At 64.4% G+C, this 23,209-nt stretch overlaps 2 protein-coding genes across 4 annotated transcripts in view; one reads left to right on the forward strand and one right to left on the reverse strand.

Moving 5' to 3' along the window:
• The first annotated feature begins 501 nt into the window (after window positions 1-501).
• LOC137456090 (osteoclast-associated immunoglobulin-like receptor) lies at window positions 502-6,868 on the forward strand. Of its 2 annotated transcripts, XM_068167393.1 has the most exons (5): window positions 502-1,008; window positions 3,078-3,113; window positions 3,318-3,587; window positions 4,421-4,705; window positions 5,943-6,866. In XM_068167393.1, exons 1-5 carry the CDS (start codon window positions 978-980, stop codon window positions 6,065-6,067), a joined length of 747 nt encoding a protein of 248 aa, XP_068023494.1. In that variant the 5' UTR covers window positions 502-977; the 3' UTR covers window positions 6,068-6,866. The 2 variants fall into 2 exon arrangements, with proteins under 2 accessions (XP_068023494.1, XP_068023493.1); XM_068167392.1 differs by lacking the exons at window positions 502-1,008; window positions 3,078-3,113 and having other exon boundaries at window positions 3,130-3,587; window positions 5,943-6,868.
• A 2,180-nt stretch (window positions 6,869-9,048) lies between these two features.
• The window catches only part of L3MBTL1 (L3MBTL histone methyl-lysine binding protein 1), a 48,328-nt gene continuing 34,167 nt past the window's right edge, over window positions 9,049-23,209 (reverse strand). For both annotated transcript variants that reach the window (XM_068167384.1, XM_068167383.1), the window contains exons 18-22: window positions 21,366-21,563; window positions 21,099-21,145; window positions 17,040-17,197; window positions 15,657-15,719; window positions 9,049-13,553 (exon numbers count right to left, since the gene is read on the reverse strand). In XM_068167384.1, the coding sequence (XP_068023485.1) occupies window positions 13,419-13,553; window positions 15,657-15,719; window positions 17,040-17,197; window positions 21,099-21,145; window positions 21,366-21,563 (601 nt within the window). In that variant the 3' untranslated portion in view covers window positions 9,049-13,418. The remainder of the gene's footprint in view (window positions 13,554-15,656; window positions 15,720-17,039; window positions 17,198-21,098; window positions 21,146-21,365; window positions 21,564-23,209) is intronic.

Here is a 23,209-nt window from a genome sequence, read left to right on the forward strand (position 1 = left end):
CTCCCCTGCCAGGCAGTTTGGCTCCTGAGGGTCACAAGACTCAGAGGCCACCCTCTGGGTGCTGCTGCTTCCCCTTTGGCCGCTGGAGCTGCTCCCAAGGCAGCCACAGGGTCACGTCCCAGGCACTGGACAGACCACAACCCCTCCCCCCTGCACACACAGCAGTCCCCTGGCAGGGGAGGGAGCTGGGGCTCTTTCCACCCCTGCTTTGGCTCAGTCTGACTGGAAAGCCCTCAGCCAGCTCTGTACACTCCCTGCCAGCTGGGCAGGGTGTTCAGGGGCAGCAGCATGGCACAGCGAGGCAGCCCTGGGGGGTGCAAGGGTGCCTGGGCCTGCCGGGGGCCAGGGGGCAGCCCAGAGCCCCAGGGATGGGCAGGAGCCCCGGGGATGGGCAGGAGCCCTGGGGGTGAGCAGGAGCCCCGGGGATGGGCAGGAGCCCCGGGGATGGGCAGGAGCCCCGGGGATGAGCAGGAGCCCCGGGGATGGGCAGGAGCCCCGGGGGTGGGCAGGAGCCCCGGGGGTGGGCAGGAGCCCCGGGGATGGGCAGGAGCCCCGGGGATGGGCAGGAGCCCCGGGGGTGGGCAGGAGCCCCGGGGGTGGGCAGGAGCCCCGGGGGTGAGCAGGAGCCCCTCCTGTCACGTAGCACCCCAGGCAGAGCACCTCCCTTGCAAAACATCTCTCAGTTGCACAAGAGGAGCTGGGGAAGACATTTCCTGATCAAGTGACCAGAGCCAAGAAAGAGAAACAAAAAGCCTCAGCAGCTCTCTCCTCAGCTCTGCAGCACCCCCGGGAGCAGGGGCTCAGGGGCTGCCCTGCCCCGGGCACGGACCTGGGCACCCTGCTGCCCTGCACCCGCAGGAAGCAAAGCCCTGGGACAGAAGGTGGCTTGTGGCAGGCCAGGACTCAGGGAAGGCAGCAAGATGCTCAGTGCCTGCCTCTGAAGCAGCCCTGCTGGAGCTGAGGACAGAGGGGCCAGGATGCTGTGGGTGGCTCTCCTGCTGGCCTCTGGTAAGTGCCAGGAGCTGCTGCTGCAGCTGGGGAAGGCTCTGCTGAGCTGGGGAGAAGAAGCAGAGGTTTGGCTTTTCCAGAGGATTCAGCCCAGGGGGCTGGGGAGGGACTGGAGGGTGTCAGGGAGGGATAGGACTGGGGGGGATGGAGCAGCACTAGGAGTGGGGAGATTGAGCTTGGCTGTGAGGAAGAAGTTGTTGCCCAGGAGGGTGGTGAGAGCCTGGCACAGGTTGCCCAGGAAGGTGGTGGAAGCCTCCTGCCTGGAGGTGTTTGCAGCCAGGCTGGAGGTGGCTGTGAGCAACCTGCTGTGGTGTGAGGTGTCCCTGCCCATGGCAGGGGGTTGGAGCTGGCTGAGCCTTGAGCTCCCTTCCAGCCCTGGCAGCTCTGTGACTATTTGCACTGGTGTGAGCAGGGCTGGGCCAGGGGGAGCTGCCATTGACTGATTAAAAGGCACTGAGCCTTAGCAGCTCAGAGAGAGGAGAAGACATCACCATGCAGCCTGGAAGCTGCAGTCCAGGCTGCTCAGAGAAGGGCCTGGGCCAGAGCAATCCTCACTGCCAGTACAGCCTGGGGGAGGAGGTGATGGAAGCAGCCCTGGGGAGAAGGCCTTGGGGGTGCTGGTGGGGGAGAAGCTGCCCAGGAGCAGGCAGGGAGAGACTGCAGCACAGGAGGCCAAGGGCAGCCTGGGCTGCAGCCAGAGCAGTGTGGCCAGAGCTGGGGAGAGAGGATCCTGCCCCTCTGCTCTGCTCTGGGGAGACCTCACCTGCAGGGCTGTGTGCAGGGCTGGAGCCCTCAGCACAGGAAGGACCTGGAGCTGATGGAGAGGCTCCAGAGGAGGCCATGAGAATGCTCAGGGAGTTGGAGCAGCTCTGCTGTGGGGACAGGCTGAGGGGGCTGGGGGTGTTCAGCCTGGAGAGGAGAAGGCTCCAGGGAGACCTCAGAGCTGCCTGCCAGGACCTGAAGGGGCTCCAGGAAGGCTGCAGAGGGACTGCTCCCAAAGGCCTGCAGGGACAGGCCCAGGGGCAATGGCTTCAGAGCAGAGCAGAGCAGATTGAGCTTGGATGTGAGGAACAAGTTCTGCCCCAGGAGGCTGCTGGAACACTGCAGCAGGCTGCCCAGGGAGGTGGCTGAGGCTCCATGCCTGGAGCTATTCCAGGTGAGGCTGGAGAGGGCTCTGGGCAGCCTGCTCCAGGGGAGGATGTCCCTGCTGGGGGCAGGGCTGGGACTGGGTGAGCTGTGGAGCTCCCTTCCAGCCCAGAGCACTCTGTGGCTCTGTGACTTTGGGCTCTCTCCCTCCCCTGCTCCAGGGGGCACAGCACAGCCAACAAGGAGGAGATCTCCAAGCCCAAGCATCCTTCCTCAGAGCCAAACTGTCCTGGGGGTGCTGATGTAGCTCCTCACTTGCTCTCTCTCCCTCTCCCTTCTTCTGTTCCTTTGACTTTATTCTGTTAATAAACAGCCTCAGGGCCTTTGGATGTTTGGCCTCCTGTGTGCCTTTAATTTCACAGCAGGTTCCAAACAGAACAGAGTCTCTGTGCCCCTCCAGCCTGAGGCACTTTGGTTCTGCAAATGGCTGCAGAGCTGAGGAACACAGAGTGCTTTTTCCTCTTTTCTGCTGCTGCTTTTCCTCTCTCTCTGGTCTCTGGTCTCTGACCTTGGTTGCTTGGTCTGATCCTTCTTGTTCAGGCTGTGGTAAGGACAGATGGGGCAGAGCTAACTTCTTAGCTGCAACAGCAGCCCTCTGGGCTGCCCAGGGGGTGTGAGTCTGTACAAGGAGGGCACCAGGGTGCTGGGGGCTGGAAGGGACCTCTGGAGAGCTTCCAGTGCAAGCCCCTGCCAGAGCAGGAGCAGAGAATCCAGCACAGGTCACACAGGAACACATCCAGACAGGGCTGGGAAGGCTCCAGAGCAGGAGACTCCACAACCTCTCTGGGCAGCCTGCTCCAGGCCTCTGGGAGCCTCACAGTGCAGAAGTTCCTCCTGATGCTGAGGTGGGCTGGAGCTGGATGAGCCCTGAGGTCCCCTCCAGCCCTGGCAGTTCTATGTCACACAGCTGCTTTCTCTCACAGGTGCTTGGCTGGTGGCACAGAGCAAGGCTGCACCAAGTGAGTATCACCAGGAGGCAGTCAGGGAGCTTGAGCACCCCTCTGGTGTCCTCTCCCCATCCCAGGGCTCTTCCCCATCTCATCCTTGTATGGAGCTGGAGCCTGGAGCTGGGGCCTGGAGCTGGGGCCTGGAGCCGGCTCCACGCTGGCTGCAGGGCGGCTGGGTGCTGGGGACTGTCTGTCTGTCTGTCTGTCCCTGTGCAGGTGCCCCCACAGTCTCCATCTTCCTGAAGCCACCCGGGGTGATCCCACCAGGAGGCTCCACCACCATCTGCTGCAGCTGCCAGTGTGCCACAGGGCACTTGGTGCTCCTCAAGGACGGGCACCGGCTGCACGCCCTGGCGCTGCGCGGCGGCAGGGCAGAGTTCTCCATCTCCAATGCCACCCACAGGGATGCAGGAGTCTACAGGTGCCAGCACCAGGCTGGGGACACCCTGCTGGCTCACAGTGAAGACCTGCATGTGATGGTACAAGGTAAGGGGGACACAGCCTGGCATGGGGGCAGATGCCACATGGGCAGAGCAGGCTGAACACAGCCCCTTGGCTTTGCCATCCAGGGGATGGGCAGGAGGGGTTCTCCCCTTCCCTGGCTTGGGGAGGTTGGCACCACCTGGAGCCAGGGCAGAGGAGGGCAAGGAAGCTGGGAAGGGCCTGGAGAAGCAATCTGGTGAAGAGCAACTGAAGGAGCTGGGGCTGGTTAGTGTGAAGAGAAGAGGCTGAGGGGAGACCTCCTGGCTGCCTACAGCTGCCTGCAAGGAGGCTGTGGAGAGGCTGCTGCTGGTCTCTGCTCACAGGGAATCAGTGACAGGACAAGAGGCAATGGCCTCAAGCTGCAGCAGGGGACATTAGGGAAAGTTCTTTCCCATCAGGAGTGGTCAGAGACTGGCAGAGGCTGCCCAGGGGGGTGGTGGAGTCACCACCCCTGGAGGTGTTTGGAGGTGGTTTGGATGTGGTGCTTGGGGCTGTGGGTCAGGGGTGAGCCTGGCAGAGCAGGGTCAGTGCTTGGCCTTGGGGGTCCTGAGGCTCTTTTCCAGCCTGAATGCTTCTGTGGCTCTGTGGAATAAAACCTGCCCTGGAGGAAGGGACCTGGGGAGCAGGTGGTGCTTGGGAGCCCAGGGTGCAGGGCTGCTGGAGAGGGCTGTGAGCCAGGCTGTGGGGAGCTGGCCTGGGCCAGCTCTGCTGCAGCTCTGCCTCCTGCAGCATGGCTCCTGTGTGGGCACGGTGCTGGAGATGCTGCCAGCGGCTCCTGGCATCACACCAAGGCCCCCCTGCACCTTGCCATGCCCTCTCCTCTCTCCTCCCCACAGAGTTCCATCTCCCCACACCTGTCCTCTGGGTGCTGCCTGGGCAGGAGGTGACTGTGGGAGCGGCAGTGAGCCTGCGCTGCAGCACTGCACACCCCGCTGCCCGCTGCCTGCTCTACCTGCAGGGCCAGCTGGCAGCCCTGGCAGTGCTCTCCAAGCAGCAAGAGGACTTCAACATCTCCCACGTGCAGGAGGCCAATGGAGGCCACTACAGCTGCCAGTGCTTCAACAAGGATGCTTCCTTCAGCTGGTCTGCTGCCAGTGAGCCCCTGCAGCTGGTGGTGAGAGGTGAGACACTCCCCTGGGCCCCTCCTGCTCTTCTCTTCCTCCCTGGCATCTGCCACATCTTGGTGGAACAAGGCAATGGGATGTAGGGGCAGGGAGGAGCTGCAGTAGGGGTGATGCAGCTTCCTTCAGATGTGTTTGAGCCTTGCCAGCTCCTCAAGAGGCTTTGCAGAGGACCTGCAGACCCTACTGCCCCAGGCTGACATTTGGGAACAAGGGCCAGGGGGTGCCTGAGCCTGCACCTACCAGCTCTGGTTGTGCATCTCTGCTGTGCTCTGCTGAGGCCACAGCTGGAATCTTGTGTCCAGCTCTGGGCTCTCAGCTCAGGAAGGACCTCAGGGAACTGCCTGAGAGAGTCCAGCACAGAGCCACAGAGATGCTGCAGGCAGTGGGAGATCTTCCTCAGGAGGAGAGCCTGAGGGAGCTGAGGGCTCTGGAGCCTGGAGAGGAGCAGCCTGAGGGTGAGCTCCTGGCTGGGGCTAAAGCTGTGCAGGGTGATGCCCAGAGGCTGGAGCCAGGCTCTGCTGGGGGATGCCCAGTGCCAGCCCAAGGGGCAGTGGTGGAAGCTGAGGCAGAGGAAGTGCCATGGGCACAGGAGGAAGCATTGGTGCCCTGTGAGGATGAGAGAGGCCTGGAGCAGGCTGCCCAGGGGGGCTGTGGAGTCTCCCTCTCTGGAGAGATTCCAACCCCCCCTGGCTGTGTTCCTGTGTGCCCTGCCCTGGGTGCTCTGCTCTGGCAGGGGCTTGGGCTGGGTGAGCTCTGGAGTGCCAGCCCCTGGCACTCTGTGAGTCTGGGGTCCCATGGCAGCCCAGTGATGCTGCCTGGCAGTGGCAGGTGAGGGCCAGGGCTGTGTTCCTGTCCTCCTCCCTGGCTTTGGTGCCACTGGGTGGGGATCCAGAGCCTGTCCCAGCTGGCAGGGATGTGGGAGCCATGGGATGTGGCCCTGGCACTTTGGGACATGGCCCAGTGGCCACGGTGGGCTTGGGTTGATGTTTGGACCCAGCGATCTCCGAGGTCTTTTCCCACCAAAGCAATTCCTGCAGGAGTCCCTGAGCCTCCCTTTGCTCCCCAGGAACTGCCCTTCAGCCCTCACCAGCCCAGGAGAGCCCCAGGGCCAGCAGCTGGCCCTTAGGAGCCCCAGGTGTACCCTGGCTGTGCCCTTGGGTCCCTTCTTGGGCTGCCAGCTCCTGGGGGCTTCTGGCAGAGCTCCCCAGCCGCTGTCCCTTCCTGTCCCCCACAGATTACACCTTGAGCAACACGGTGCACCTGGCCCTGGGGGCTGGGGTCCTGCTGCTGCTGGGGCTGGTCCTGGCCGAGGCCACACACAGCAGCTGGAGGGGACAGCAGCAGCAGCCCTGCCCATGACTGGCACCAGAGGGGGGTCGCTGGGGCTCCCCCCCGGGGCCTCGCCGCGGGAGCAGGCCAGGAACCACCACAGCCCTTGGGGGGCTTCGGGGTGGCCTCCAGGGCAGGGAGCTCTGGCTTTGGGAGGGGACACAGCAGTGCCACCCTCCCCTCCCCCCTTTTGTGTCCCTGTCCTCCTGTCCCCAGCAGGGCCAGGCCCTCGCTGTGAGGCTCTGCCTGATGTACTCAGAGCAGCCCAGATTGAGGACAAAGAGATTTAGCAGTGGACACAGACTAAGAAGAGAGAAATTCACCTGCTGAATGTCTTCTGTAGCACAGAGAGTTTTTCCTCCCAGCATGAGGAGGAACTTCTGCGCTGGGAGGCTCCCAGAGCCCTGGAGCAGGCTGCCCAGAGAGGTTGTGGAGTCTCCTGCTCTGGAGCCTTCCCAGCCCTGTCTGGATGTGTTCCTGTGTGCCCCGTGCTGGATTCTGTGCTCCTGCTCTGGCAGGGGTTGGACTGGAAGCTCTCCAGAGGTCCCTTCCACCCCCTCACACCCTCTGAGCTGTGATCTTCTCCTCTGGGCTGCTCTTGCTCTGTCCTCCCTTTTGGCTGTGCAGGGTGCAGGGCAGAGGGAGAGGCAGGAGCCTGCAGTCAGCACAGCTCCCAGGGTCCTGTGTCCAGGGGGGGTTGGGGGTGGAGCTGGTATTGAGCTGCTGTTGAACTGTGAAATATTGGTAAGTGTGCCTTGGAGATGTTTGTGGCAATAAAAGATTTGGTCTTGGTTGGTAAATCAAATCTCATTTTGCTTCTGAAACCCTGAGCAGAGTGTGGGAAATGCACTGGGGGAGGGGGGAGCAGTGTGGCACTTTGGAGGGTGTCAGGGAGGGATAGGACTGGGGGGGATGGAGCAGCACTAGAAGTGGGGAGATTGAGCTTGGCTGTGAGGAAGAAGTTGTTGCCCAGGAGGGTGGTGAGAGCCTGGCACAGGCTGCCCAGGGAGGTGGTGGAAGCCTCCTGCCTGGAGGTGTTTGCAGCCAGGCTGGAGGTGGCTGTGAGCAACCTGCTGTGGTGTGAGGTGTCCCTGCCCATGGCAGGGGGTTGGGGCTGGCTGAGCCTTGAGCTCCCTTCCAGCCCTGAGAGTTCTGTGCCTCTATGAGAGCAGCACACTCTGTGCTTCCTGGGCACAGCCACTGCCTGGGAAGCTGCCCAGCCTCAATCAAGTGAGGCTGCATCCTGGCCTGCAGCAGGAAGAGTGTGGCCAGCAGGAGCAGGGAGCTCATCCTGCCCTGTGCTCAGCACTGCTCAGGCCACACCTGCAGTCCTGTGTCCAGCTCTGGGCTCCTCAGGTCAGGAAAGCTGCTGGAAGGTGTCCAGAGAAGGGCAACAAAGCTGGGGAGGGGTCTGGGGCACAGCCCTGTGAGGAGAGGCTGAGGGAGCTGGGGTTGCTTAGCCTGGAGAAGAGGAGGCTCAGGGGAGACCTTCTTGCTCTCTGCAACTCCCTGCAGGGAGGTTGGAGCCAGGTGGGGGTTGGGCTCTTCTCCCAGGCAGCCAGCAGCAGAACAAGAGGACACAGTCTCAAGCTGTGCCAGGGGAGGTTCAGGCTGGAGGTGAGGAGAAAGTTCTTCCCAGCCAGAGAGATTGGCCCTGGGGATGTGCTGCCCAGGCAGGTGGTGGAGTCCCTGTGCCTGGAGGTGTTCAAGAGGGCATTGGATGTGGCACTTGGTACCATGGTTTAGCTGTCAGGAGGTGTTGGGTGATAGGTTGGACTTGATGATCTCTGAGGTCTCTTCCACCCTTGGTGATTCTGTGACACTGTGAAGTGCCACAGATGATGGCAGGGAAGAGGCCAGGGGATACCCACAGCACTGCCTCACCACTGTCCCTTCCAGCCCTGACAGCTCTGTCAGCAGAATGCCTCTGCTGGTGCTGAGCTGATCCACCCAACACAGTGCAGAGGCCCAGGAGAATCTCCTGCTGCCATTGCTTGGTGAGCTGTGGCTGCTGGGCACCTGGGGCTTTGCTCCCTGCTATGGCATGCACAAGGCTGGCAGGACTCTGAGGTCAGTGTTTCAGCCAGGTCAGGCTCATGGACAGTTCCATCTGCTGCAGACAGGCAGTGCTGAGCAGAAGGCAGCACTGCTCTCAGCACCTGCACTGCCAGCCCCCCTCAGTGAATGCTTCAGAAGCATCTCTGCTGCTTGCTCCAGAGCTGCTTTGCAAACTGGCTGCACAGCAGGGCTCAGAGGGCTGCCAGCAGTGGCACAGAGGCAGCTTGGAGGCCTGTGGCCAGTGCTGCTCCCCAGGGATCAGCTCTGGGCCCACTTGTGCTCAACAGCTCTCCCAAGCACCTGGCTGAGGGCACTGAGGGCTCCCTCAGCAAGCTCTGCTGCTCCCAAGCTGGGGGGGGGCTGACAGCCCTCAGGCTGTGCTGCCATCCAAGCAGAGCTGGGCAGGCTGAGAGCTGGCTGCAGGCAAAGCTCCTGAAGGGCAAGGAGGGCAAGAGCAGGGTCCTGCAGCTGGGCAGGAATAGCAGCAGGCAGCAGGGCAGGTTGGAGGCTGCCCTGCTGCAGAGCAGCTGCATGGAGCAAGAGCTTGGGGTGCTGGTGGGCAGCAAGTTCTGCATGGGGCAGCAATGTGCCCTGGGGGCCAAGAGAGCCAAGGGCATCCTGGGGGGCAGCAAGAAGCTGGGGAGGTTCTGCTGCCCCTCTGCTCTGCCCTGCTGAGAGCACTGCTGGAGTATTGTGTCCAGTGCTGGGCTCCCCAGCTCAAGGGAGACAGAGAGCTGCTGGGGGGAGTCCAAGGGAGAGCCAGGAGGAGGCTTTGGGTTGTGCAGCTGGGGAGGAACAGCAGCAGGCACAGCTGGCACTGGAGGATCCTGGAGGCCCTTTCCAACCCTAACCCTCCTGTGACCCTGCAGGGGCAGCCTGTTGGGGTGCAGCCCCCCCCTGCAGGCCTGGCTGGGGCTGAATGAGGAGGTGCAGCAGCCCTGGGCTCCATCCATCGCTCACAGTCGTTTATTGGGTCAAACACTGACAGGTACAGCACAGCAGGGCCTCCATGGAGATCCAACTTCAATACAGAGAGAGATTTATATATACCCAACCTTCCAGCCTCTGCAGACTCAGGACACAACGTTCCAGGAGAGCTTCACAGCCCACAGGAGCAGCTCAGGGGTGGCCTGGTGGTCCCTGTGGCGTGATGCAAACAGAAAGGGGAGTCCATGGCCAGCCCAAGGCTGATGGGGACCAAAAGGAGAGCAAAAAACAAGGAATCAAAGTGCAAAAAAGCTTCAGTGGACTCCCTCTGCTCCCCAGCCCCCTCCTCCCCCCCAGGGCAAGGCAGCCTCTGGCCCCAGGGGAAGGAGTGAGGCAGGCAGGCAGCCTGCAGCCCTTGGGCCTCTCCCCACCTCCCCCCCGGGGGTCCAGGCGTGAGGAAGGGAGGAGCAGAGGTGGCCAAGTCCCTGCCCTTGCTCCCTCCCACCCTGCCCCCCTCATTGCACTCATGTCCCCGGATTTGCCTCCCCAGGCAGGAGCTGCCCCAAGCCCCCAGCCCCCCCGGCCCCGGGGAGGGCTTCCTGCTTCTCAAAGTGCTTCTGTGGTGGCCCTGGAAGCGCTGGGGGGAGGCAGGGGCAGGCTGGCATGGTGCCCCCCCCCCCCAGCTGAGCCTCCCCTGGCCTGCAGGCTGCCCCTGTCCACACCTCCCTGAGAGGCTCCACCTGCTGCCCCACACCCCCAGAGTCACTCGCAGACCCCCCCCCAAGACATCTCCTGGGGCAGGGGCTGAGGCATCCCCCAGGGCTCCAGCCAAGCCCTGCCAGCAGCACCTGCAGGGGCAGGAGGGAGGGCAGCAGAGGCTGGGGGCCTCCACCCCAACCCCATCTGACCTGGAACATTCCAGATGGGCACAGAAATGTTGGCTACAGCCTGAGAGAGCCTTCAGGGAGGAAGCTGCAGGCCTGACCCCAGCCCACCCCTCCCTCCTGGCCAGCAGCAGGGGAAGGGGAGGGAGAAACTTTGGTGCTTCAGTCTGGGTCACAGCTGCCCTCAGTGCCCTCTGAAGCAGGACTCTGTGGCCCTGCCAAGGTGCTCTGGGCACAGAGCCTGCCCCTTCCACAGCACAAGAGGCCACCACATGCAACCAGTGCCACAGCCACAGCAGGGGCAGTGGTGCCACACACACTCACACCATGCTTTGGGTTTGCTGCAGTTTGGTTGGACAGCCAGGGAGAAGGCTCAGCCCTGGCACAGGAAATAGCCCTTGGCCACCTGCAGACCCCTGACTCACCCCCAGGAGCCCACAGGCTTTGCACCCAAAGGGCTGAGCCAGCTGAGAGGCTGAGGAGCTGCTGCTCGGCACAGCAGCTGTGTGATGGAGCCCCACAGCTGGCATCACCCCTTCAGCCCCCTGAGAGCTGCCCAGGATGGAGCCCCACAGCTGGCATCACCCCTCCAGCCCCCTGAGAGCTGCCCAGGATGGAGCCCCACAGCTGGCATCACCCCTCCAGCCCCCTGGGAGCTGCCCAGGATGGAGCCCCACAGCTGGCATCACCCCTCCAGCCCCCTGAGAGCTGCCCAGGATGGAGCCCCACAGCTGGCATCACCCCTCCAGCCCCCTGAGAGCTGCCCAGGATGGAGCCCCACAGCTGGCATCACCCCTCCAGCCCCCTGAGAGCTGCCCAGGATGGAGCCCCACAGCTGGCATCACCCCTCCAGCCCCCTGAGAGCTGCCCAGGATGGAGCCCCACAGCTGGCATCACCCCTCCAGCCCCCTGGGAGCTGCCCAGGATGGAGCCCCACAGCTGGCATCACCCCTCCAGCCCCCTGGGAGCTGCCCAGGATGGAGCCCCACAGCTGGCATCACCCCTCCAGCCCCCTGGGAGCTGCCCAGGATGGAGCCCCACAGCTGGCATCACCCCTCCAGCCCCCTGAGAGCTGCCCAGGATGGAGCCCCACAGCTGGCATCACCCCTCCAGCCCCCTGAGAGCTGCCCAGGATGGAGCCCCACAGCTGGCATCACCCTTCCAGCCCCCTGAGAGCTGCCCAGGATGGAGCCCCACAGCTGGCATCACCCTTCCAGCCCCCTGGAAGCTGCTCCTGAGCAGAGCTCAGAGCCAGCAGAACCTGAGCCCCAGCTGTGCAGCCAGGCCCCAGTGCCAGTGGGGAGCACCTTGGCAGTGCTGCCCCTGCTGAGCCTGCTCTCCAAGGTGAGGTGATGCCCCTGGCCAGCAGAGCCTGGTGCCCAGGCAGAGCACCCCCCAGGTCAGAGCAGGAGCTGCTGCTGGTGCTGATGGTTGTACCCAGCCTTGGCCAGCCATAGCTTGCCTTGGTTCCTCTGCCCCTGCAGCAGGGATCTTCTGACTGCTGCTCTCCAGACAAGCTTCTCCCTCCTCCATGCTGGGTGCAGGTCTGACACCAGGGGCAGCCCCCAGGGCCAGTGCTCAGCCCCTCCCCAACAGGAGGTCTGCCTTCCCCCCGAGGAGCAGAGCAGGGGGGAGCAGGAGGCCTTCATCAGCCCTTTCCTGAGCAGCTCAGGAACCAGGTCCTGTGCAAGGCAGCCTGGAGAGGCCTCAGCACTGCTCACAGGCACTCTCGCAGCCGAAGGTCCCAGGGCTCCTCCTCTTCTACCCCAGCAGGAGACTCTCCCTCAGCTGGAGAGAGCAGCTTCAGGAGCACTTGCTGCAGATCAGGGGGGACTGGGGAGTGACTGTGGCCCCCAGGGAGAGGGCAGCTCCTTGCCCTCCCTCTCTCCACAGCTGGCCAGGCTGCAGTGCATACAGAGATGAAAGGAAACCAAAGAGGAGAGGGAGGCTTGCCTAAACCAAACCCAAGCACCGACAGAACAAACACAGGGACAGAGTTGCACGTCCTGCACGGGGAGCAAGCAGCCAGAGCAGGCCAAAGGTGACCCCAAGTGGCCACTAACAAAGAGTCCAAATGCTACATCTCCCTGGCAGCCCAGGAGAGGCAGGACAGCAGCTCCAGGGCTGTGCTGGTTGCTGGTGCACTTGCTAAGGGCCCTTTCTTCCCCTGGGAAAGGGGGGGATGCTCTGTTAGCTGTGTCACCCCTGGGAATGGGAAAGGAAGTGCCCTGGGACTCAGCTCCCAGCACTGCAGAGCCCTGAGGGCTGCACTGCCACCCCACTGCTGCAGTGACACCACAGCAGCTCTGCACAGGTGGGTGACAGGGCATGGGGAGGGCAGTGTGGGCAACTCCAGGGCACACAGAGGCTACCAGAAGCTGCCTGGGACTCTGCCAGGACCACCTGGCTCTGGAGTTGTAGCCTGCTCAGCCTCTCCTCCCCCAGAAGGGGAGGCACAGGCTGCACCCAACCGGCTGCAGCCCTGCTGGAGCTCGTTCAGCTCTGCAGAGAAGCAGCTGAGGGCCAGCAGAAGATCCTGCTCCTCAGACCTGGGGAGCTTGCAAGGGCAGGCAAGGGGCAGAAGGCAGCTTGGCAGGATTGTGTCAGCCCACTCAGCAATGCCCTCAGGAGCCAGGGGCTCTGCCTCTGGAGCCATGGATGGTTCTTGTCCTCAGCAGCTGGCTCTGCTCTAAGACATCAATCAGAGGGCCCAGCCCTGCTTTGCAGGGGCTTTTGAACTGCTGCAAGGGGGAACAAGCTCAGCAAGCATCCCTCCAGCCAGGGGCATGCTGTCCAAGACAGCCTGAAGCACAAGAAAGAGCTGGAGCTTGTGCTGCAGCCAGCCAGCCCTGGGCCTGCTGCCTCCCGGCACAGGGAACGAGGCAGCGCTGCTGGGTGGGGGCAGAGCAGCAGGCAGGGCAGGCTGCTCCCTGGGAGGAGCAGGGAGTGGGCCACCGATCCCCAGCACAGTGAAGGGGCAAAGCAAAGTCATCATCTGGCCTTCAAAGGGCAAGTCCAAAGACCTCAGAGCAAAAGGCCAAGGGAGCAGAAGCTCCTGGAGGCCATCCCCGGGGAGCGAGGCGAGCAGGGGGGCCCGAGGGAGCACCCCCAGGAGCAGGACCAAAGCCTCTCAGCTGCTGAGCCCAGCCAGGAGCAGCCCCCCAAGGGGTGCAGGCAGGAATGCAGGCAGGCAGGCAGTGCCTGCCCTCCTCCTGGTCACTTAGAGCGGCGGTGGCAGGCCCCAGCTGCCACATCCCCACACCGCTGCCAGGGCCTGGGGGCAGCTCTCACAGCGCCACAGCTGAGCCCAGCACCCACCCCCCAGCCCGGCCCCCAGGGCAGCGGCAGGAGGGGGGTGGGAGCAGGGCCGGGGGCAGAGCAGAGGGGTGGCATCCACGGGGACGAGGGCAGGAGGTGAGGAGCTGCAGGCGGCCGCGGGGGGGCACTGCCCTGGCCGGGCGGTTGGCAGCCCCAGCGCTGGGGCAGGCAGCAGCCCCTCAGGCCCGCAGCAGTCACTTCAAGCTGTCATCAGCGTTCTTGAACATGAGGATGGCATTGTAGATCTTGAGAGCAGGGCCCAGCTTGACACTCATTATCTTGACGATGTCAGCCTGGGTCAGCAGCAGGAAGGCCTCACCGTCGATCATCTGCGGGGCACAGAGAGAGGGCTGGAGCTGCTCTGCTGGGAGCACAGCCTGAGGGGGCTGGGATTCAGCAGCCAGCTTGGGTCTGCCCTGAAGGGAAGGCCTGGGGGGGCTGGGGGAGGAGAAGCTCAGCAGGAGCCAGCAGGGAGCACTTGCAGCCCAGAGAGCCAAGCAGAGCCTGGGCTGCAGCAAGAGAAGTGTGGCCAGCAGGGCCAGGCAGGGGATTCTGCCCCTCTGCTCCACTCTGCTGAGACCACAGCTGCAGCTCTGGGGCCAGTGCTGGAGCCTCTGTGCCAGGAAGGATCTGGAGGTGCTGGAAGGTGTCCAGAGAAGGGCCAGGAGGAGGAGCAGAGGGCTGGAGCTGCTCTGCTCTGGAGGCAGCCTGAGAGAGTTGGGGTTGTGCAGGCTGGAGAGGAGAAGGCTCCCAGGAGACCTTCTGGTGGCCTCCCAGGATCTGCAGGGGGCTGCAAGAGAGCTGGGGAGGGACTTTGGAGGGGGTCAGGGAGGGACTTTGGAGGGGGTCAGGGAGGGATAGGACTGGGGGGGGATGGAGCAGCACTAGAAGTGGGGAGACTGAGCTTGGCTGTGAGGAAGAAGTTGTTGCCCAGGAGGGTGGTGAGAGCCTGGCACAGGCTGCCCAGGGAGGTGGTGGAAGCCTCCTGCCTGGAGGTGTTTGCAGCCAGGCTGGAGGTGGCTGTGAGCAGCCTGCTGTGGTGTGAGGTGTCCCTGCCCATGGCAGGGGGTTGGAGCTGGCTGAGCCTTGAGCTCCCTTCCAGCCCTGCCAGCTCTGTGCCTCTATGACAGCAGCACACTCTGTGCTTCCTGGGCACAGCCACTGCCTGGGAAGGTGCCCAGCCTCACCCCAGTGGCACAGGTGATGGCAGGGAACAGGCCAGGGGATACCCACAGCACTCCCCCACCACCCCAGACCAGCCAGAGCTGGGAGCTCAGGACCTGAGTGCAGAAGGGCAAAGGCTCTTCCATGGAGCTCCCAGGGCAGCTGCACCAGAGGGCACAGCACAGAGCCAGCAGGCAGCCTGCTGGGGGCAAACACCTGCCCATGCCCTGCTCCAGGTCCTGCTGGGCATGCAGCATGCCCAGCTCATGCCCATGCAGCTCAGCTCTGTGTGCCTGAGCACCCTCAGAGCACAGAGGCCATCTGCTAACAGGCTGGGCCCTCGCTGCCCTCCCTGGCTGTGCTGCTGCAGCCCTGCTGCTGCCACACAGGGCCCAGCTCACAGGCTGCAGTGCCACCAACCTGCCCTGCTGGGCAGGGGATGCAGGCAGGGAGGGGTGAATGGGTGAGGGGGGAGCAGCTTCCCCCAGGGGGTGATGGTGCTGTTCAGGCTGCAGCACCATCTGCACAGAGCCACAGAATGGTAGGGGCTGGAAGTGCCCTCTGGAGCTGGAGTCCAATCCTCCTGCCAGGGCAGGTCTCACAGGAGCACAGCCAGGGGGGGCTTGGAAGGAGTGCAGAGCTGGAGACTCCAGCAGCTCTCTGGGCAGCCTGCTCCAGGGCTCTGCCACCCTTAAATTGAAGAAGTTCCTCCTCCTGTTCAGATGGAACTTCTGGTGTTCAGGTTTGTCCCTGTTGCCCCTTGTGCTGCCACTGGGCACCACTGAGCAGAGCCTGGTGCCACCCCCTGGCATCCTCCCCCTGAGCATTGCTCAGCAGGGATGAGATCCCCCCCAGGCTGAACAGCCACAACTCTCTCAGCCTTTCCCCACAGAGCTGTTCCAGGCCCCTCAGCAGCTCTGCAGCCCTCTGCTGTGCCCTCTCCAGCAGCTCCCTGTCCTTCCTGAACTGGGGAGCCCAGACCTGGACCTCCTTCTACTCCCTGCTCCCAGTCTTCTCACAGGGCCCTTCCTCACCCATGCCAGGAGGACAGAGCAGCACAGCCCCCTGGGGGTCAGCATCTCTCCTCCTGCCACCACAGCTGCACACTGCCCTGCAGTGGGGCTGCTGCCCCCAGGCCTGCAGAGTGGGATCCTCTGAGGTGCTCTCAGCAGCAGTTTGGTGCAGGAAGGCCACTGGCCAGTGCCTCCCTGCCCTGTCCCTGGCTCCCTGCCCTGTCCCTGGCTCCCTGCCCTCCCAGCCCTTCTCACCTCATCCTTGAAGAGCTTGGCTTGGTCCTCACACCCTGTCAGAGTCTGAACAAAGCTAAAGACCTTGAGAGAAAAGGAGGCAAACATCAGGGCAGAAGCAAAGTTCCTGGCTGGAGACACCCCAGGAGCCACCTCCTCACCTCCACAGAGGCATTTTGTGCCCTGCTGGCACCAGCTGGCTCTCAGGGCAAAGGCTGCAGCTGCAGCACCCCCACAGTGCTTAGTGCTCACCCCTGGAGCAGGGCACAGCTGCTGGCCTCCCCCCAGCAGCAAATGGCACAGCCAGGGCACTGCCAGCCAGGGGTGCTGCAGGAGAAGGGCAGAGCAGGGCAGTGAGGGCAGCAGGCAGGGCTGGCTGCTGAGGCTGCCCAGGCCCTGAGAGGGGCTAGCACTGATGCCCAGGGCAGAGAGGAAAGGTGAGGCTGAAGAGCCTGAGGCCAAGATTGCATTCTCAGGGGCACAGGGAAATGGCCTCTGGCCTGCACAGGCTGGGGCTTCCTGCAGGATCCTAGAACCAGCAGGGCTGGAGAAGACCTCTGAGACCACCCAGTCCAAGCCCCCAGCCAGTGCCTCCATCCCACCCAACACTCTGCTTCTACCTTGGCAAAGGGGGAGCTGATTTCTTTGGAAAGCCCTTAACATCCTGGCTTCAGAGGCTGCTGTCTGCCTTCAGCAGCCTGCCCTGCACTAGGGTCACACTCAGACCTAGTGAGAGGCTGGGAGCTCTGCATCTGCTCCCCAGAAGCTGCCACTGGGGCTCAGGCCTGGCAGCTTTCAACACATGTGGTAGAAGCAGAGGCAATGGCCTGGAGTTGTGCCAGGGGAGGCTGAGGTTGGAGGCTGGGAAACAGATCTTAGCTGCAAGAGTGGTCAGGGACTGGCAGAGGCTGCCCAGGGAGGTGGTGGAGTCCCCATCCCTGGGGGTGTGCAGGAACCCTGTGGCCATGGCACTTAGGGCCCTGGTGGGGTGGGGTTGAGGTTGGACTGGGTGATCTCAGAGGGCTTTGCCAACCACAGCTCTCTGGTTCCCTGATTCTTACATCCAGTGGATGTCCTTTGGTCCTCCTGCCCTGAGGAACTGGATGGTTACTCTCTACAGCTCCCTGACAGGAGGCTGCAGTGAGCTGGGGGTGGTCTCTTCTAGTCTCAGGTGATGGGGAGGAAATGTCCTGAAGCTGTGCCAGGGGAGGCTGAGGTTGGAGAGGAGGACAGATGTCTTTGCTGGAGGAGTGGCCAGGGACTGGCAGAGGCTGCCCAGGGAGGTGGTGGAGTCCCCAGTGGAAGCAGCACTGTGCCTGGGGCAATGCCCCCCGGCGCTGCCCAGCCAGGCAGAGTGCCCCCAGCCCTGGCAGTGGGAGCCCAGCAGCCTCCAGAGCAGCTTACCTCATCGATGGTCCACTTGGCCACGGTGGTTGCTGTGATGCCAGCCACCCCTGGCAGCAGCTTGCAGTGCTGCTCCCAGCAGAGCGCCAGGGAGCGGTCAGGGTGGGCAGAGAGGGCAGACATGAAGAGGGACTGGTGCATGTTGTCTGAAGCAATGGCTGGCAAGGCAAAGGCAAGAGGTCTGACAAGGCAGGAGGAGGGCAGCCCAGCCCAGCCCAGCCTGCAGGCCTCCCCAGCAGGGGAGGGCCCAGGGCTGGCAGCAGAGGGTCTGCTGGGTCCAGCTCTCAGGCTGTCCCCTGGCTCAACAGGCTATGAGGTACCCAAGTGGTCAGGGTGCCGGGACTGGGGATGGTGTGGGGAGAGGTTTAGGGACAAGCTTGGCTCTGCCTTGTTCTCCCCACCTTCATTCTCTACCCTGAACTAGGTCCCAGTGCCAGATTTCCCACCAGGATGCCAGCCCAGGCTGCCCAGCTCATTCCACGTGCTTAACAGTGCCACAGTGTCACCCAGGTTGGAAGAGACCTCAGAGGTCATCCAGTCCAACCTGGCACCACAGACCTCAGGCCATGGCACCAAGTGCCACATCCAGTCCCCTCTTGAACACCTCCACATAGCTCTTCCCTTGCTCCCTGCTCCAGGGAGTCAGGGATGGCTTCCAGGGGGGGATCCTCCTCACTCAGCCCCAGTGCTGGGGCAGGCAGCAGGGCAGCCCCTGGGGACAGCAGCTAGGCTGAACGTCAGGCACTGCCCTGGGGACAGCAGCTAGGCTGAACCTCAGGCACTGCCCTGGGGACAGCAGCTAGGCTGAACCTCAGGCACTGCCCTGGGGACAGCAGCTAGGCTGAACCTCAGGCACTGCCCTGGGGGCTCAGCAGCTAGGCTGAACGTCAGGCACTGCCCTGGGGGCTCAGCAGCTAGGCTGAACGTCAGGCACTGCCCTGGGGGCTCAGCAGCTAGGCTGAACGTCAGGCACTGCCCTGGGCTGGGTCTGGGGGCTCAGCAGCTAGGCCAAACCTCAGGCACTGCCCTGGGCTGGGTCTGGGGGCTCAGCAGCTAGGCTGAACCTCAGGCACTGCCCTGGGGGCTCAGCAGCTAGGCTGAACGTCAGGCACTGCCCTGGGGGCTCAGCAGCTAGGCTGAACCTCAGGCACTGCCTGGGCTGGGTCTGGGGGCTCAGCAGCTAGGCTGAACGTCAGGCACTGCCTGGGCTGGGTCTGGGGGCTCAGCAGCTAGGCTGAACGTCAGGCACTGCCCTGGGCTGGGTCTGGGGGCTCAGCAGCTAGGCTGAACCTCAGGCACTGCCTGGGCTGGGTCTGGGGGCTCAGCAGCTAGGCTGAACGTCAGGCACTGCCCTGGGCTGGGTCTGGGGGCTCAGCAGCTAGGCCAAACCTCAGGCACTGCCCTGGGCTGGGCCTGGGGGCTCAGCAGCTAGGCTGAACCTCAGGCACTGCCTGGGCTGGGTCTGGGGGCTCAGCAGCTAGGCTGAACGTCAGGCACTGCCCTGGGGGCTCAGCAGCTAGGCTGAACCTCAGGCACTGCCCTGGGCTGGGTCTGGGGGCTCAGCAGCTAGGCTGAACCTCAGGCACTGCCCTGGGCTGGGTCTGGGGGCTCAGCAGCTAGGCTGAACGTCAGGCACTGCCTGGGCTGGGTCTGGGGGCTCAGCAGCTAGGCTGAACGTCAGGCACTGCCCTGGGCTGGGTCTGGGGGCTCAGCAGCTAGGCTGAACCTCAGGCACTGCCCTGGGCTGGGTCTGGGGGCTCAGCAGCTAGGCTGAACCTCAGGCACTGCCCTGGGGGCTCAGCAGCTAGGCTGAACGTCAGGCACTGCCTGGGCTGGGTCTGGGGGCTCAGCAGCTAGGCTGAACGTCAGGCACTGCCTGGGCTGGGTCTGGGGGCTCAGCAGCTAGGCCAAACCTCAGGCACTGCCCTGGGCTGGGCCTGGGGGCTCAGCAGCTAGGCTGAACCTCAGGCACTGCCTGGGCTGGGTCTGGGGGCTCAGCAGCTAGGCTGAACGTCAGGCACTGCCCTGGGGGCTCAGCAGCTAGGCTGAACCTCAGGCACTGCCCTGGGCTGGGTCTGGGGGCTCAGCAGCTAGGCTGAACCTCAGGCACTGCCCTGGGGGCTCAGCAGCTAGGCTGAACCTCAGGCACTGCCCTGGGCTGGGTCTGGGGGCTCAGCAGCTAGGCTGAACGTCAGGCACTGCCTGGGCTGGGTCTGGGGGCTCAGCAGCTAGGCTGAACGTCAGGCACTGCCCTGGGGGCTCAGCAGCTAGGCTGAACCTCAGGCACTGCCTGGGCTGGGTCTGGGGGCTCAGCAGCTAGGCTGAACGTCAGGCACTGCCCTGGGGGCTCAGCAGCTAGGCTGAACCTCAGGCACTGCCTGGGCTGGGTCTGGGGGCTCAGCAGCTAGGCTGAACGTCAGGCACTGCCTGGGCTGGGTCTGGGGGCTCAGCAGCTAGGCTGAACCTCAGGCACTGCCTGGGCTGGGTCTGGGGGCTCAGCAGCTAGGCTGAACGTCAGGCACTGCCTGGGCTGGGTCTGGGGGCTCAGCAGCTAGGCTGAACGTCAGGCACTGCCCTGGGGGCTCAGCAGCTAGGCTGAACGTCAGGCACTGCCCTGGGGGCTCAGCAGCTAGGCTGAACCTCAGGCACTGCCTGGGCTGGGTCTGGGGGCTCAGCAGCTAGGCTGAACCTCAGGCACTGCCTGGGCTGGGTCTGGGGGCTCAGCAGCTAGGCTGAACCTCAGGCACTGCCTGGGCTGGGCCTGGGGGCTCAGCAGCTAGGCTGAACCTCAGGCACTGCCTGGGCTGGGTCTGGGGGCTCAGCAGCTAGGCTGAACCTCAGGCACTGCCCTGGGCTGGGTCTGGGGGCTCAGCAGCTAGGCTGAACCTCAGGCACTGCCTGGGCTGGGCCTGGGGGCTCAGCAGCTAGGCTGAACCTCAGGCACTGCCCTGGGCTGGGTCTGGGGGCTCAGCAGCTAGGCTGAACCTCAGGCACTGCCTGGGCTGGGCCTGGGGGCTCAGCAGCTAGGCTGAACCTCAGGCACTGCCCTGGGCTGGGTCTGGGGGCTCAGCAGCTAGGCTGAACCTCAGGCACTGCCCTGGGCTGGGTCTGGGGGCTCAGCAGCTAGGCTGAACCTCAGGCACTGCCTGGGCTGGGTCTGGGGGCTCAGCAGCTAGGCTGAACCTCAGGCACTGCCTGGGCTGGGTCTGGGGGCTCAGCAGCTAGGCTGAACATCAGGCACTGCCTGGGCTGGGTCTGGGGGCTCAGCAGCTAGGCTGAACCTCAGGCACTGCCTGGGCTGGGCCTGGGGGCTCAGCTAAGTCAGTCCCTGGGCTGCAGCAACCGCCGGGCACTGCACTCCCACACTGAAACTCCTGGGCACAGAGCCACAGGAGGAAGGCTCAGCACCACTGCCTGGAGGGGACTCAGCATCACTGCCTGGAGGGGACTCAGCATCACTGCATGGAGGGGACTCAGCACCCCTGTCTGAAATGGGACTCAGCACCCCTGTCTGAAATGGGACTCAGCACCCCTGTCTGTAGGGGACTCAGCACCACTGCCTGGAGGGGACTCAGCATCACTGCATGGAGGGGACTCAGCACCCCTGTCTGAAATGGGACACAGCACCACTGTCTGGAGGGGACACAGCACCCCTGTCTGAAATGGGACTCAGCACCCCTGTCTGGAGGGGACTCAGCACCCCTGTTTGGAGGGGACTCAGCACCACTGCCTGGAGGGGACTCAGCACCCCTGTTTGGAGGGGACTCAGCACCCCTGCCTGGAGGGGACTCAGCACCACTGTCTGGAGGGGGCACAGTGGCAGGGCAGATGCACTGCCATGGAGAGGGGATCCTGATTCCCTGCCCTGGAGCATTCAGAGCAGCAGGCAGGCAGGGGCCCTGGCAGACTGTGGCAGGGGGCAGGGACATTTCTGCTGTCATGGTCAGCTTCAGCAGCTGCTCACAAGGTGCTCACTGGTGCCAAGGGAGCCCTGCTTCCCCAGCCCCCCCCAGCCCCCCCCAGCTCCCTGCACCCTGTGCCCAGGCTGCTGCCACTTACTCTGGAAGTCTTCCTGCTGGATCTTCCGGTACTTTGGGGGTCGCCCTCTGGAGAGACAGAAGACTGATTGGCACCGGGGCTGGGGCCGGCCCCAGGGCTCCCTGCACAGCGCCCGGGGCAAAGCCTCGGCAGCAGGAGCAGGGGCAGCCTCCTGCCCCCTGCCCCGGGGGGCTGACGGCTACAGACACAGGAGGTGTGGAGAGGAACAGAGGGCAGAGCAGGGAGCTGCCCGCGGGGCCGGGGGGCGGCAGCATCCCCGGGGCTCACCTGCCGTGGTGCCGAGACTTCTTGCGCTGCGGGAAGCCCAGCAGGTTCCGCTTGCGGCCGGGGGCCTCGCTGTCAGACAGCTCTGCCTTCAGCCTGCTCTGGTTCTTCTCGGCCAGGGGGCAGCCCGACAGGCAGTAGTGGGCTGTGAACCTGCCCGTGACGTGCCCCGACCCGTCGCAGCCCGGCGTGGGGCACTTCCTGGGGAGCAGAGCAGCAGGGCTGGAGCCGGCTCGGGGCACGGCAGCAGGGCAGGGCTGCAGGGCAGGGCAGCAGGGTAGGGCTGCAGGGCAGGGCAGGGCAGCAGGGCAGGGCTGCAGGGCAGGGCAGGGCTGCAGGGCAGGGCTGCAGGGCAGGGTAGGGCTGCAGGGCAGGGCAGGGCAGCAGGGCAGGGCAGCAGGGCAGGGCTGCAGGGCAGGGTAGGGCTGCAGGGCAGGGCAGGGCTGCAGGGCAGGGCAGCAGGGCAGGGCTGCAGGGCAGCAGGGCAGGGCAGCAGGGTAGGGCTGCAGGGCAGGGCAGCAGGGCTGGGCAGGGCAGGGCTGCAGGGCAGGGCAGGGCTGAAGGACAGGGCAGCAGGGCAGGGCAGGGCAGCAGGGCAGGGCTGAAGGACAGGGCAGGGCAGGGCAGGGCAGCAGGGCAGGGCTGAAGGACAGGGCAGGGCAGGGCAGGGCAGCAGGGCAGGGCTGCAGGGCAGGGCTGAAGGACAGGGCAGCAGGGCTGGGCAGGGCAGGGCAGGGCTGCAAGGCAGGGCTGCAGGGCAGGGCAGCAGGGCAGGGCAGCAGGGCAGGGCAGGGCAGCAGGGCAGGGCAGGGCTGCAGGGCAGGGCTGCAGGGCAGGGCTGAAGGACAGGGCAGCAGGGCAGGGCTGCAGGGCAGGGCAGGGCTGCAAGGCAGGGCTGCAGGGCAGGGCAGCAGGGCAGGGCAGCAGGGCAGGGCAGGGCAGCAGGGCAGGGCAGGGCTGCAGGGCAGGGCTGCAGGGCAGGGCTGCAGGGCAGGGCAGGGCTGCAGGGCAGGGCTGCAGGGCAGGGCTGCAGGGCAGGGCTGCAGGGCAGGGCAGGGCTGCAGGGCAGGGCAGGGCAGGGCAGGGCTGCAGGGCAGGGCTGCAGGGCAGGGCAGGGCTGCAGGGCAGGGCAGGGCAGCAGGGTAGAGCTGCAGGGCAGCAGGGCAGGGCTGCAGGGCAGGGCAGGGCAGCAGGGTAGAGCTGCAGGGCAGCAGGGCAGGGCTGCAGGGCTCCCTCTGCCCCCCTGAGCCTGGCAGCCACAGCCCTGCACAGCAAAACCCTGCTGAGCAGAGCCCCAGGGAGGGGCAGCTGGCAGCTGCTTTGTGCCCCCAGGTGGAAGCAGCCACACCACCTCACATCACACAGGAGCACCAAGGTTGGAAGAGACCTCAAAGATCATAGAGTCCAAGCTGGCACCACAGGCCTCATGGCTAAAGTTTTGCTGAGCCCCACAGAGCCACATCTGCTGCCTGCCCTGGGCCAGCTCCATGGCTGACCTTGGCACAGAACACTCACAGAACCAACCAGGCTGGAAAAGACCTCAGAGATCACCAAGTCCAACCTAGCACCCAACACCTCCTGACACCCAAACCATGGCTCCGAGTGCCACATCCAATCCCCTCTTGAACACCTCCAGGGATGGGGACTCCACCACCTCCCTGGGCAGCACATCCCAATGGCTAACAACTCTCTCTGGGAAGAACTTTCTCCTCACCTCCAGTCTCAACCTCCCCTGGCACAGCCTGAGACTGTGTCCTCTTGTTCTGCTGCTGGCTGCCTGGCAGAAGAGCCCAACCCCCACCTGGCTACAACCTCCCTGCAGGGAGTTGCAGAGAGCAATGAGGTCT

The sequence above is a fragment of the Melanerpes formicivorus genome, unplaced genomic scaffold (assembly GCF_026170545.1).
Source record: "Melanerpes formicivorus ecotype bairdi unplaced genomic scaffold, bMelFor1.0.p_v2 SCAF_116, whole genome shotgun sequence".
NCBI lineage: Eukaryota > Metazoa > Chordata > Aves > Piciformes > Picidae > Melanerpes > Melanerpes formicivorus.

Coding starts and splice junctions, on each gene's coding strand:
- LOC137456090 (XM_068167392.1), top strand. CDS start 3,203: ATGGAGCTGGAGCCTGGAGCTGGGGCCTGGAGCTGGGGCCTGGAGCCG. Junction 3,588..4,420: donor CCTGCATGTGATGGTACAAG/GTAAGGGGGACA, acceptor TCCTCCCCACAG/AGTTCCATCTCCCCACACCT. Junction 4,706..5,942: donor CCTGCAGCTGGTGGTGAGAG/GTGAGACACTCC, acceptor TGTCCCCCACAG/ATTACACCTTGAGCAACACG.